General features: G+C 56.2%; 1 protein-coding gene across 4 annotated transcripts; it reads left to right on the forward strand.

The window, feature by feature from the left end:
* Positions 1 to 166: 166 nt before the first annotated feature.
* On the forward strand, positions 167 to 12,354 carry HSPBP1 (HSPA (Hsp70) binding protein 1). Of its 4 annotated transcripts, none has more exons than XM_027978794.2 (8): positions 167 to 246; positions 576 to 872; positions 3,230 to 3,434; positions 5,296 to 5,520; positions 8,185 to 8,340; positions 8,431 to 8,527; positions 9,570 to 9,681; positions 11,880 to 12,354. In XM_027978794.2, the coding sequence occupies exons 2-8, from the start codon at positions 669 to 671 to the stop codon at positions 11,952 to 11,954; spliced, it is 1,074 nt and encodes a 357-aa protein (XP_027834595.1). In that variant the 5' UTR covers positions 167 to 246; positions 576 to 668; the 3' UTR covers positions 11,955 to 12,354. The 4 variants fall into 4 exon arrangements, with proteins under 4 accessions (XP_027834595.1, XP_014955588.2, XP_027834594.1 ...); XM_015100102.3 differs by having other exon boundaries at positions 167 to 242; positions 573 to 872; XM_027978793.2 differs by having other exon boundaries at positions 167 to 242.
* Positions 12,355 to 12,721: the final 367 nt, after the last annotated feature.

The raw sequence follows: 12,721 nt of genomic DNA on the forward strand, positions 1-12,721 counted from the left end.
GCGCTTCGGCCAGGGTGTGCGCTCGCCGGGCGTGGCCGGGGCGGGGGGCCGGGCCGAGCCAGGTGTCCCGCCGGTGGGAAGAACTTAAGAGCCCGCGGAAGCCGCCTCTCGGCCCCAATTGGTGTGGCTGCGCCGGGAACTTCCGGGCCAGACCGTGCGTGTTTCCGGTCAATATGGCGGCGCCCAGCAGAGTCAGGTGCGGGCGAGTCTATCTTCGGTAGCGGCGGCGACACGAGGCTCGGGTAGGTGAGGTCCGCCCCGCTCTGGTTCCCCTCGTCGGACAGGAGGGAGGGGACCTGTCGCTAAGATGACCAGAGGGAGGGCTTCTTGCTCTGAAGGCTGGGCGGTGGGGTTGCTAAGAGATGGGAACGACCGCGGTGGAGATGGAGGAGGGGGTTGCTAGGGAGAGTGGGTGGGGCCTGTTGCTAGGGAGGAGGGAGGGCCTGCTGACTTTGGGGAAGGGGCCTGTTGGTATGAAAGGAAAAAATGGGGCCGTGGTTAGAGGAGATGTGGGCAGCGTGGTTTGGAGTCATGCGGGGCCGCCGAGCTCGCCTAAAACGCCACCTTCTCAGCAGACCCCCAGGAGTCGACCCTTCAGGACGCCAGAGCTCCTTCAGCGGTGACCACCCCCTACCCCAGCAAGTTCTTGCTTTCTTCGCAAACTGCCCATGGCGAACCAGGGCTCCGGGGGCAGTCGCCTTCCCCTGGCGCTGCCCTCAGCCTCCCAGGATTGCTCGTCAGGAGGCAGCGGCTCCTCCGAGGGCGGCTCGGGCCATCCCCCGCCCCCGCGAAACCTCCAAGGCCTGCTGCAGATGGCCATCACGGCGGGCTCTGAAGAGCCAGACCCACCTCCAGAACCCATGAGTGAGGAGGTAAAGGGCGGGGGCCCGAGAAGGTGGGCTGAGGGGTGTGGGAACAGAGATGTCTGGGGAAGGGCGGTAGTGCCTGTGTGAAGGCATAGGAGGCTGTATTTGTGCTCCATAGAGTTACTGTAGACTGAAAGTCAGATCCCAGGACCCTGCACTGTGCGGGAAGGCAGAATAACCTCATGGTAAAAAAAAAGAAAACGCAAGGGCATGCCAGAGCGAGACAGACATGGCTTCAGTATGTTACAGCTGTGTGACCTTGGGGTTATCACTGCCTCTTTCTGAGCATCGATTCTCAATTGCAAGTTGATGTTGATGATAAGGAGTGGCCCTTCACAGGGTAGTTCTGAGAGTCCTGTTAAAGTGGGTCTCAACATCACACCTGGTACACAGGCTGTGCTCCTGAAGGCAGCAGGATATTCTCATTAAGAGCAGACTCTCATAAGAGTTCTGTGGACAGACCACTTAGGTTTGACTTAGGTGTTGTGGATGGCTGACTGTGTGACCTTGGGCAAGTCACCCTTTTCTGTGCCTCCATTTTCTCATCTGTGAAGTGGGAATAGCAGTAATATTAATACTTAACCATGGAAGGTTTTTCTGGAAGTCACGAACAATATTTGCTATATGTGATGTTTACTTGGCGGTGTCAGTTGCGGTGTATGAAACATGGTGTTGAAACAGTGACATCCATGAGGTCATTGTGTTGCAGGAAGGGGACCCCTTCCAGGGCCTGAAACTGGGCTCTTGTCTAACACTCAGAAATGAATTGTCCGAGGAGACACATGTGCTGACAAAGCAAGAGATTTTATTGGGAAGGGCACCCGGGTGGAGAGCAGTAGGGTAAGGGAACCCAGGAGAACTGCTCTGCCGTGTGGCTCGCAATGTTAGGTTTATGGTGATGGGATTCATTTCCGGGTGGTCTTTGGCCAATCATTCTAATTCAGAGTCTTTCCTGGTGGCGCATGCATCGCTCAGCCAAGATGGATGCTAACGAGAGGGATTCTGGGAAGTGGACGGACTCGAGGTGTCTCCTTTAGACCTTTCCCGAACTCTTCCGGTTGGTGGAGGCTTATTAGTTCCATATTCCTTATCAGGATCTCCTGTCATAAAACAACTCATGCAAATGGTTACTATGGTGCCTGGCCAGGGTGGGCGGTTTCAATCAGTGTGCTTCCCCTAACAACTGAACCTCTAGGACCATGAGGTGGTCCAACAGGCACAGAAAAGATTAACATCTTGCCCCAGTTTACCCAGGACTGTGACTTCAGATCCTTCTAATGAGCACTTAGCACAGAGTCGGGCCAAAAAGAAAACACCCAGTGGCCGGTTCTCAGTGCTTATTGTATTTGACCTCCGAGTAGCACTCGATGACGACCCCGTCCCCTTGAGCTCTTTCTTCATTTGGCCTTTGGAGCATGGACCAGCGTGGTTTTCCGGTTTTCATCCCACTCACTGGCTCCTCTTCCCCATCGCCTCTGTTGGTTCACCCTCATTTTCCAGTCCCTCGACCGTGGGGCACACCAGCACTCTCTCTCCTACACTCACTTCCTGTGTGATCTCACATTGGATTGAGGTTTTACTCTAGTGACTCTCAAGTTTAGATCTCTAGGCCAGTGGTTCTCTCCTGGAGGGATGGTTTTAACCACATTTGGCAACGGGCGGAGACATTCTTGGTTGTAGCAAACTGGTGGGTTGTGGGGGTGGGGGCAGTGCTGTTGGCATCTCGTGGGAGGAGGTCAGGGATGCGGCTCAGCATCCTCCAGTGCACAGACGAACCCCACCGCAGAACGGTCCCGCTCAGGGTGTCAGTAGGGTCAAGGCTGAGAACTCCAGGTCCAGGCTGGCCCTCCTTCCTGAGCTTCAGGCGTCTTTCTCAATATGTTGCCTTGTGTATGTCATGGATCCCCCAAACTTAACAAGTTCAGAAATCAGCACCAATTTCTACTCGTCTCACTCCACACCTGCTTCTCTTGCCTTCTGCCCCGTCTCTTTCTAGTTGTTCAGGACAAGAACCTAGGTGTCGCTGACCCTTCTTTTCCCGTCACACCCCACAGCCAGTCTCTCCATAGATGCAGTGTCCAGAAAAGAGCGTTAGTGGAAAAGGTGCCTGGGAGGTATCTGTTGGTTGAAGGACACTCAGCCCTCAATGTTGGCTGTTACTATTATTTTTCCCGTTGCCTGTGCCTCTTGGCATGGGGAACTTCCCTGACCAGGCATCAAACCTGTACCCCTTGCACTGGAAGCGCCAACTCTTAACCAGTGGACCTCCAGGGATGCCCCGGCTGTTACTGGTGATGACTGTTACTCCTGAGTGGATGATTGATAAGGTTTGCTTCTTTCTCCCACCCCGCCTCACCTTGCAGAGGCGCCAGTGGCTGCAGGAGGCCATGTCGGCCGCCTTCCGGGGCCAGCGGGAGGAGGTGGAGCAGATGAAGAACTGCCTCCAGGTGCTGTCCCAGCCCACGCCCTCCTCGGCTGGCGAGGCTGAACTGGCCGCTGACCAGCAGGAGCGCGAGGGAGCCCTGGAGCTGCTGGCGGACCTGTGTGAGAACATGGACAACGCAGCAGGTACAGCCAGCCTGCCGCGGCCTGGCCCCCGCCGCCAGGGTCCTGCCCCTTCTGCCTTCCCGTCTGCCTCTGTCTCTTGCCGCCTCTTCCTCCTCCCTCCCAGGTCCTGCTGCAGCCCAGCCCTTTGTCCTTTGCCTCAGGCACCGTGCAACCCACCTCCTCCCGAGCCTCCCAGCCTCCCCCCTCCACTCTGGCTCTGACTCAGGCCCCAGTTGAGACTGCCCTGTCCCACCCTGCTTGGTCTGCTTGCTGACAGGGGCAACAATGGCACCAGGTCCCATCCACTGCCTCCCTGATGAGACTGACCATCTCACCCTGGTCTGCCGGGAGCCCCGTGCCATTCCCCAGAGTAAGAGACACGAGGTGGTCCTAGATGGGTGGTCAGAGAAGGCCTCCCCGAGGGGTGACGCGTGATCAGAGACCTGAAGGGAGGCCGTGAATCATGGGATCAGCTCCGGAAAAAAGCATCCCAGGCAGAGGGAACGACCCGTGCAAAGGCCCTGAGGTGGGAACCTGCCTGGTTGGGGTGGGAATAGCAGTGAGGTGGGCAGAACAGAGCAGAGAGAGTGAGGGGCGAGGGCTGGGCAGTGACCTGCGCTGGGCATACAGCGGCTTCCAGGCCAAGGCGGGCGCTGTGGGTTTCATCTCAAAGGCCGAGAAGCCGCTAGAAGGACAAGTTGTCACTTCCACTTGGAGTGACGTGGCATGGCATAGTTGCGAGGATGTGGATTTGTCTGTTCTGGAAATTTTATGCACGAGGGATAGTAGAATATGTGACCTTTTTGCTACAGGCTTGCTTCTCCCAGTGTGATATTTTCAAGGGTCTTCCAGGTAGTAGCTGTATCAGAAATTTATTCCTTTTTGTGGCTAATACTCTAGTGTGTAGCTAGGCTGTGTGCCGTTCATCCTATCATCAGTTGACAGGCGTTTGGTCATTTCCCCTTTTGGTTATTGTAAATAATCCTGCTGTGGACACTGGGGTACAAGCAAGCATCTATTCCAGTTTCTGCTCTTGAGGCTTGTGGATACATATGTTGGAGTAGTCACATGGTAACTCTCTCTCACTTTTTGAAGAACAGCCAAGCTGACCAATTCAGAAAACAGGTGTTGGGCTGTAGATTGTAGACCTCTGGTCTGGTGTGGTCTGTTTCCCCAGGGGATGTTCAGATTGTCACAGACCAGGCGTCAGAACTGGCATTTAGTGGGCTGGACCCTGGCCCCTGACCTCGTTGAGACACGCCAGCCTTGGACAGACCCCCAGTTGGGTGCCTAGGGAGGGCCAGCCCTTGGAGGCAGGCTCCCGCAGCTTCAGTTGGTTTTTCGTCCATTCCGGCTGCCCTAACAAAGCAGCATGGACTGCAGGGCTTCAGCTCCAGAAGTCTGCTCTCTCACGGCTCTGAAGCCTGGCAGTCTAAGGGTCAGTTTCTTCTGAGGCCCCTCTCCCTGGCTTGTACGTGGGGAGCTTCTCGCTGTGCACTACATGGTCATCCCCCTGTGCGTGTCTGTGTCCTGGTCTCTTTTTATAAGGGCGCTATCCTGTGACATTATTTCACTTTGCATGTATGTGTCCTAAGTTGCTTCAGTGATGTCAGACTCTTTGCGACCCCATGGACTGTAGCCCACCAGGCTCCTCTGTCCATGGGGAATCTCCAGGCAAGAATGCTGGAGTGGGTTGCCATGCCCTACTCCAGGGGATCTTCCCCACCCAGGGATTGAACCTGTGTCTCTGCATTGACAAGTGGGTTCTTTGCCACAAGCACCCCCTGGGAATCCCCTGGGGGTTGGGGCTTCCGTGTACATCTGGGGGTAGGACCCAGCTCAGCCCATCTCACGTGGCCTGCCTGCTGCCCTCTCCTCCCAGACTTCTGCCAGCTGTCGGGCATGCACCTGCTGGTGGGCCGCTACCTGGAGGCGGGGCCGGCGGGGCTGCGGTGGCGAGCAGCACAGCTCATCGGCACGTGCAGCCAGAATGTGGCGGCCATCCAGGAGCAGGTGCTGGGCCTCGGCGCCCTGCGCAAGCTGCTGCGCCTGCTGGACCGGGACCCCTGTGACACGGTGCGCGTCAAGGCCCTCTTCGCCATCTCCTGTGAGTGTCCCGGCCGCGAGGGTGGGGCGTGGGGCCACTCTGCTCAGCTAGCGGACCCTCGAGACACGGGGCGAGGCCCAGCCCAAGTGCTCTGAGGCCCCTCAGGGCTGTCGGCTGCGGGGCTGTGGGCGTCTGGGCTGATCATCCCCGTCACATGGGTCCTCGGGTGGCGGGATCCTCGGGCGGGGGGATCCTCCGGCAAGGGGTGCTGCGGGAGTGTCCTGACAATGGGCAGTCCACTTCTGCAGAGAAGTACGCAGTCCCAGACCGCCCCTCCTTATCCCCCACCCCAGGAGTTTAGAAAGTAATGCCTCTTATTCATTTTTTTATACCTCTTAAAACCCACCCCCCAACTCCAGTACTCTTGCCTGGAAGATCCCATGGACGGAGGAGCCTGGTGGGCTGCAGTCCATGGGGTCGCGAAGAGTCGGACACGACTGAGTGACTTCCCTTTCACTTTTCACTTTCATGCACTGGAGAAGGAAATGGCAACCCACTCCAGTGTTCTTGCCTGGAGAACCCCAGGGACAGGGGAGCCTGGTGGGCTGCCATCTATGGGGTTGCACAGAGTCGGACATGACTGAAGCGACTTGGCAGCAAAACCCACCCCTGCCCTGTCCCTCCCCCTACCTCACTGGCAGCCACTGCATTTGTGAGTCTGCGGCTTTTTTGTTACATGCAATAGTGCTTTGCTTCCTAGGTTCCACACATAAGTGATAGCACACAAATGTCTTTCTCTGTCTGACCTCCCCAAGTGTAAAACCTCCAAGCCCATCCAACTGTTGCAAGTGACGAGGTTTCATTTTTCTCTTACGGCTGAGGCCTTTTATCTTTTAGAAAATTGATGTAGAATTCGCATAACTATTTTTAAGTGTACAATTCAGTAGCATCTGTGGTCTTTTTTTGGGGAGGGTGGGCATGGTTGCGGAGTATGCCGTCGCGTGGCAGCTAACATCTGGAAAGTGCTGGGGGCCGGCCAGCCCTGGTGCTACCAGCTGCTCTGGTGGTCGGTCTCTTGACTGCTCCTGCTGCTCTGTGCGGAGGCTCACAGAGGTTCACCCTCTGGCCACAGACCAAGAGGGGGTCGGTTGGCGGAGGAGTGGGCGTGGGGAGGGAGAAGGGTGTCCCCTGGTAGATGCATCTCCAGGTTCCTGGCACCGGCTGGGCTTAGGCCCAGGGTGCCGCTCAACCCTCTCCAGTGCACAGTGCAGCCCCGGGACGCAGGGATCGGGCCCAGCGGTGAGGCCCTGGAGTGGAGGGGAGCCGTTGCCCCTGGATACAGCCTGCCGGCAGAGCCGATAGGCTGTGCCCACTGAGCAGATGCGGAAGGTCATCACGTCTACCTCCCCATCTGCCAGTCTTTTTATTTTAAACTGAGTAACAGCGTATTTAACCCCACAGAGCCAAACTATTATCGTTTCAGCCCATCGTTACGTGGCACGTTAATAAGCTACTTTAGATCTTTTTATTTTTCGCCACGTTACGTCTTTGAAACCTGGTGTGTGTCCTGCACGTAAGCATCTCAACTCAGGCTGCATTTTCAGCGATCAGCATGCAGCAAATTCTAGTGAAGGGACAAAGTTGTGCTCCACAAATACCATACCACCGCTTCACTGCTTCACTTAAATTGAAATGAGTGAAACTCAACTGAGATTAGCAACTCAGGTCCTCAGGGGCACTTGTCAGGTATTTAGTGGCCACGGGTTTCTGGAGACTCCCATCTGTCCTGGCCTAGACCCTGCCCAAGGGCAGGCACCTAACTGGAAGCGCACCCTGCAGGCTGGTTCTCATCGTGCGTGGAGGCCGTGCAGCATTCCTGGCACCCTCACGATGTAGTCTGGCTCTCTGGTCTTAGTTTCCTCATCAGTAAAATGGGAGTCACCTTCTACGGTGGTGTGGAGAGTTAAAAAGAGATAATGTGCTCCTCACAGGATGCAGGAACAAAATGTATATTCATACAGTGGGTACTGGTCAGTCATTAGAAGGAGGGAAGTTACTGACTCACGCTGTAACCTGGATGAGCCTGGAAGACACTATGCTGAGTGAAAGAGGCCAGGCACAGAAGGCCACAGAGTGTATGATTCCATTCCACCATGGAATCCATTTCCATGGGCACATCCATGGAAAGCGGGTCAGTGGTTGCCAGTTGCCGGAGAGACCACTAACCGGTACAGGTTGTGAATGTACTGAAAACCACTGAACTGTATACTTTAAAAAGGTAAATTGTACACGCTGTGGAATTGTCTCTCAGCTAAAAATATTTAAAGGTAATGCTTGCGAAGCATGGGCCCGTAGAAATGCACGTTGGTGATGGTGGTGATGATGGTGATGGTGAGAATGGTGGTCCAGAAGGTGATGATTGTGGTGTTTGTGGTGGCGGTGGTGGTGACGGTATTTGTGGTGATGATGGTGATGACGGTGGTGGTCATTATGATGGTGGTGGTTGTGATGGTGGTGGTTGTGATGGTGATGGTGGTGGCGATGGTATTTGTGGTGGTGATGGTATTTGTGGTGATGATGGTGGTGGTCATAATGATGGTGGTGGTTGTGATGGTGGTGGTGGTGACTGGTGTTTCTAGTGCTGATGGTAGTGGTAACGATGATGATATTGGCGGTGGTGATGGTGATGGTGACTGGGCAAGGCCCTGCCTCCCCCCTCCACAGGCCTGGTCCGGGAGCAGGAGGCTGGGCTGCTGCAGTTCCTCCGCCTGGACGGCTTCTCCGTGTTGATGCGGGCCATGCAGCAGCAGGTGCAGAAGCTCAAGGTCAAGTCGGCGTTCCTGCTGCAGAACCTGCTGGTGGGCCACCCTGAACACAAAGGTGGGGCGGCCCGGGCGGGGAGCTAGGGTGGTTCCCTGGGCGAGTGCACGGGAGGATGGCTGCTCCTCTGACCCTGTGGCCCTTCCCCAGGGACCCTGTGCGCCATGGGCATGGTCCAGCAGCTCGTGGCCCTTGTGCGGACAGAACACAGCCCCTTCCACGAGCACGTGCTTGGAGCCCTATGCAGGTGTGCTGGGCGCCAGGGGACTGCCCGGGAGGGGGTGAGGGTTAGGGTCAGATGGGGCACCAGGGGACTGGCTCAGGAGGAGGTGAGGGACAGGGTCAGATGGGGCGCCAGGGGACCAGCCCAGGAGGAGGTGAGAGTTAGGGTCAGATGGGGCGCCAGGGTACAGGCCCAGTGTGGGGTAGAGGGTGAGGGTCAGATGGGGTGCCAGGGGACCAGCCGGGAGGGGGTGAGGGTTAGGGTCAGATAGGGTGCCAGGGGACCGGCCCGGGAGGAGGTGAGGGTTAGGGTCAGATAGGGCGCCAGGGGACCAGCCTAGGAGGGGGTGAGGCTTAGGGTCAGATGGGGCACCAGGGCACCGGCCGTGAGGGCGTGAGGGTTAGGGTCAGATGGGGCGCCAGGGTACAGGCCCGGTGAGGGGTGAGGGTTAGGGTCAGATGGGGCGCCAGGGGACCGGCCCAGGAGGGGGTGAGGCTTAGGGTCAGATGGGGTACCAGGGCACCGGCCGTGAGGGCGTGAGGGTTAGGGTCAGATGGGGCGCCAGGGGACTGGCCTGGTGGGGGGTGAGGGTTAGGGTCAGATGGGGTGGCAGGGACCGGCCCGGGAGGAGGTAGAGGGTTTAGGGTCAGAGAGGAGAAGAAATCAGGGTGCTGGCCCTCCCGGAGCCTCAGTCTCCTCACTGTAGGGGCTGACACAGCAGCCTGGGGAGGAGGGAGACAGACTTCCTCCCACTCACTCTCCCCATCCCGCACGTAAAGCACAGCAGGATGGAGCCGTAAGACAGCAGAATGGAGCAGCTGAGCGAGCAGGCAGCAATGCTCACGTGTGGCGTGGGCTCCAGGCCAGGCACTTTGCTAAGCGCCCTGTTCTGTACAAGTCTCATCCAAGTCCCTTGGGTAGGGTGGCAGCAGGAGTCCACATTGCAGATGGGGAAACTGAGGCCCAGTGGGGGGCGGCGGCTTGCCTAGGCTCAGTGGGGGAGTGGGGGGTGTGGAGAGCAGCTGGGCAGAGGCAGGTCCCAAGGACGGCTGTCCTGTCCCTGCAGCTTGGTGACAGACTTCCCCCAGGGCGTGCGGGAGTGCCGAGAGCCCGAGCTGGGCCTGGAGGAGCTTCTGCGGCACCGGTGCCAGCTGCTGCAGCAGCGTGAGGAGTACCAGGTACTGCTGGATGGTGGGGGGGGGGGAGTACCAGGTACTGCTGGATGGGGGGGGGCGGGGGGGGAGTACCAGGTACTGCTGAATGGGGGGGAGTACCAGGTACTGCTGAATGGGGGGGAGTACCAGGTACTGCTGGATGGGGGGGGGAGTACCAGGTACTGCTGAATGGGGGGAGTACCAGGTACTGCTGCAGCAGCATGAGGAGTACCAGGTACTGCTGAATGGGGGGTGGGTGGGAGTATCAGGTACTGCTGAATGGGGGGAGGAGTACCAGGTACTGCTGAATGGGGGGGAGTACCAGGTACTGCTGGATGGGGGGAGGAGTATCAGGTACTGCTGAATGGGGGGAAGTACCAGGTACTGCTGGATGGGGGGAGGAGTATCAGGTACTGCTGAATGGGGGGGGAAGTACCAGGTACTGCTGGATGGGGGGAGGAGTACCAGGTACTGCTGAATGGGGGGGAAGTACCAGGTACTGCTGGATGGGGGGGAGTACCAGGTACTGCTGAATGGGGGGAGTACCAGGTACTGCTGAATGGGGGGGAGTACCAGGTACTGCTGAATGGGGGGAGGAGTACCAGGTACTGCTGAATGGGGGGGAGTACCAGGTACTGCTGAATGGGGGGAGTACCAGGTACTGCTGAATGGGGGGAGGAGTACCAGGTACTGCTGAATGGGGGGAGGAGTACCAGGTACTGCTGAATGGGGGGAGGAGTACCAGGTACTGCTGAATGGGGGGAGGAGTACCAGGTACTGCTGAATGGGGGGGGGGGGCAGCCAGCCTGGCACCTGCCTTCTAGGCCCCTGTGGTCTAGTCACCATGCTTCTTTAAAAGAGAGAAATTATTTCTTTACTTTTGGCTGTGCCGGGTCATTGCTGGGCAGGCTCTTCTCAAGTTGTGGCGAGCGGGGCTGCTCTCCACTTGGGGGATGCCAGCTTCTCACCGCAGTGGTTTCTTTTGTTAACAGACCACAGGCTCTAGGGTGCCGGCTCAGTAGCTGTGGCTCACAGGATTAGCTGCGCTGTGGCACATGGGGTCAGCCCGGATCAGGGATCGAACCCATGTCTTCTGCACTGGCAGGCTGATTCTTAACCCCTGAGCCACCAGGGAAGCCCGATTTGCCCACGCCTTTGTTTATACCTTATTGCCAATTCCTGTGTTTCTCTAGGCATCATTCAGCACACATTTATTGCCCCCTCCCACATGCTTCACGCTCTGTCAGCATCAGGGGGACGGCAAGGAGAAACAGAAGCTCAGGGTTTCTTAAAGAGTTAACAGATTCATCTAATTACCATCCAAATCAATCTCATTATTTATATCATATCATGCAAATACCTAAGTATTTATTAGATTGATAAATAATAAGTAAATGATAAATAGCAACCAATTAAATATTGAATTAAATAGGTAAGAAACATGTGATAAATTACAACTCATTAGCTTTTTTATTAGATAAAGGATAATAAATAACTCACCAGATAGTTAAATAGATAAGTAACAAATAAGTGATAACATAACTCAGATATTTATACAGATAGTAATGTGATAAATAACAACTCATATTTAAATAGGTAAGTAATAAGTGATAAGAGCAACAAATAACATATTCAGTAGTTATTTAAATGACTAAGTTATTTAGTTAACTGTACTTAAGTAATTTATTCAGCCCTTATGATACCACCCAGATGCTGTTGCTTCAGCAAAGCTGGACACAGAAAACATGCCACCCTCTTGGGACGTACCTTCTGCCGAGATCATTCTTCTATGAATACTGTCAGGCATTTCCAGAGGGGTCCTGGGTCCTGGGTGTGAGGAGCAGGGGTGACTGGGAGAGGCGCAGTGCCCACCCCCCAGCGGCTTGTCCTTTGACCTTGTCACATGAACCTGTGGAGATATGTGCCTGGGGTTGGGCAGGGGGATCTCCTGCCCTGGTCTGTCCTGAAGTTTCAGCCATCCTTGCTTGATGCATCCATGTATCTATTCTCTGACTCTTTGGTGTGAACAGCTTTATTGATGTTTAACTTACCTATATTGAAAGTGTACAATGTGAGAAGTTTTGACATATGTATACACCTGTGGAAACCTTCATTTTTCCATCAGGGGCGGGCGGGAAGAGGAGCCGTTTCTGGGTGCAGAGCTGGTGGAGGCAGGGTCTGGCCTCTACACTCAGGGTTTCCAATTTCCCACCCCAATGCAGGAGGAGCTGGAGTTCTGTGAAAAGTTGCTACAGACCTGTTTCTCCACCCCAACTGATGACAGCATGGATCGGTGAAACCCAGTGGCTTCTCTCCCCTTCTTCATGGGAACCCCAGGCCTCCTGCCTTCCCCTCACCCATGAAGCCCTCTCCCAAAGGAGAGAAGGGCCTTGTTGGTGCCGTGCCGGGGCGTGTCAGCCTGTCTCTGCTCAGTCCCCAGGATGGGTACTGAAAAAGGCGCTGCCTCCCTGGATCCCACCTCTCACGCACTCTCACTCCACTCCCCCTTCTTGTGTCCACACTGCTCTTCCAGTAAAGGTGTTCCTCCTCCTCCACCTCCTTCACTGCCACCTTTGACACCTCGCCTGGAGAGTGCCTTGGTTGGGGAGGAGGGGCACAATCGGGGGATCTAGGGAGCCAAGAAGGGAACAGCAGTGGGCGGAACCTTGGAATAATAAAAAAGTGTTGCTCTCTAAAGTCCGGAGCCATTGTCTTTCATCCTCCCAGCGTCTCTGGAGAGGGAGTGTGTGGGATGCTTGTCCTTCTCTTTGCCCCCCCGCCCCCCCCCCCGCCCCCCGTCTCTGATAACGTCTGTGAAGAAATATACTTTTGATATTCATGCTTCCGCGTCTAAGGTGGGAGCCCTGTTCTTTCCCAGCATGCAGTGTGGCGTGGCTTCTGCTCCACCAATCAGAGCTCGCCGCCCGGAGGCTTGGCACCGCCGGAGAAGGCGGGAACAGGTACTGGAGGCAGTGAGACACCTCCCACGCCAGCAATGGAGGCCACTCTGGGTGCCTGGGGCAGGCTTGAGGTTGGGTGTGTGCTTCGTCCTGACAGAAAAGCA

This window comes from Ovis aries, chromosome 14 (assembly GCF_016772045.2).
Source record: "Ovis aries strain OAR_USU_Benz2616 breed Rambouillet chromosome 14, ARS-UI_Ramb_v3.0, whole genome shotgun sequence".
NCBI lineage: Eukaryota > Metazoa > Chordata > Mammalia > Artiodactyla > Bovidae > Ovis > Ovis aries.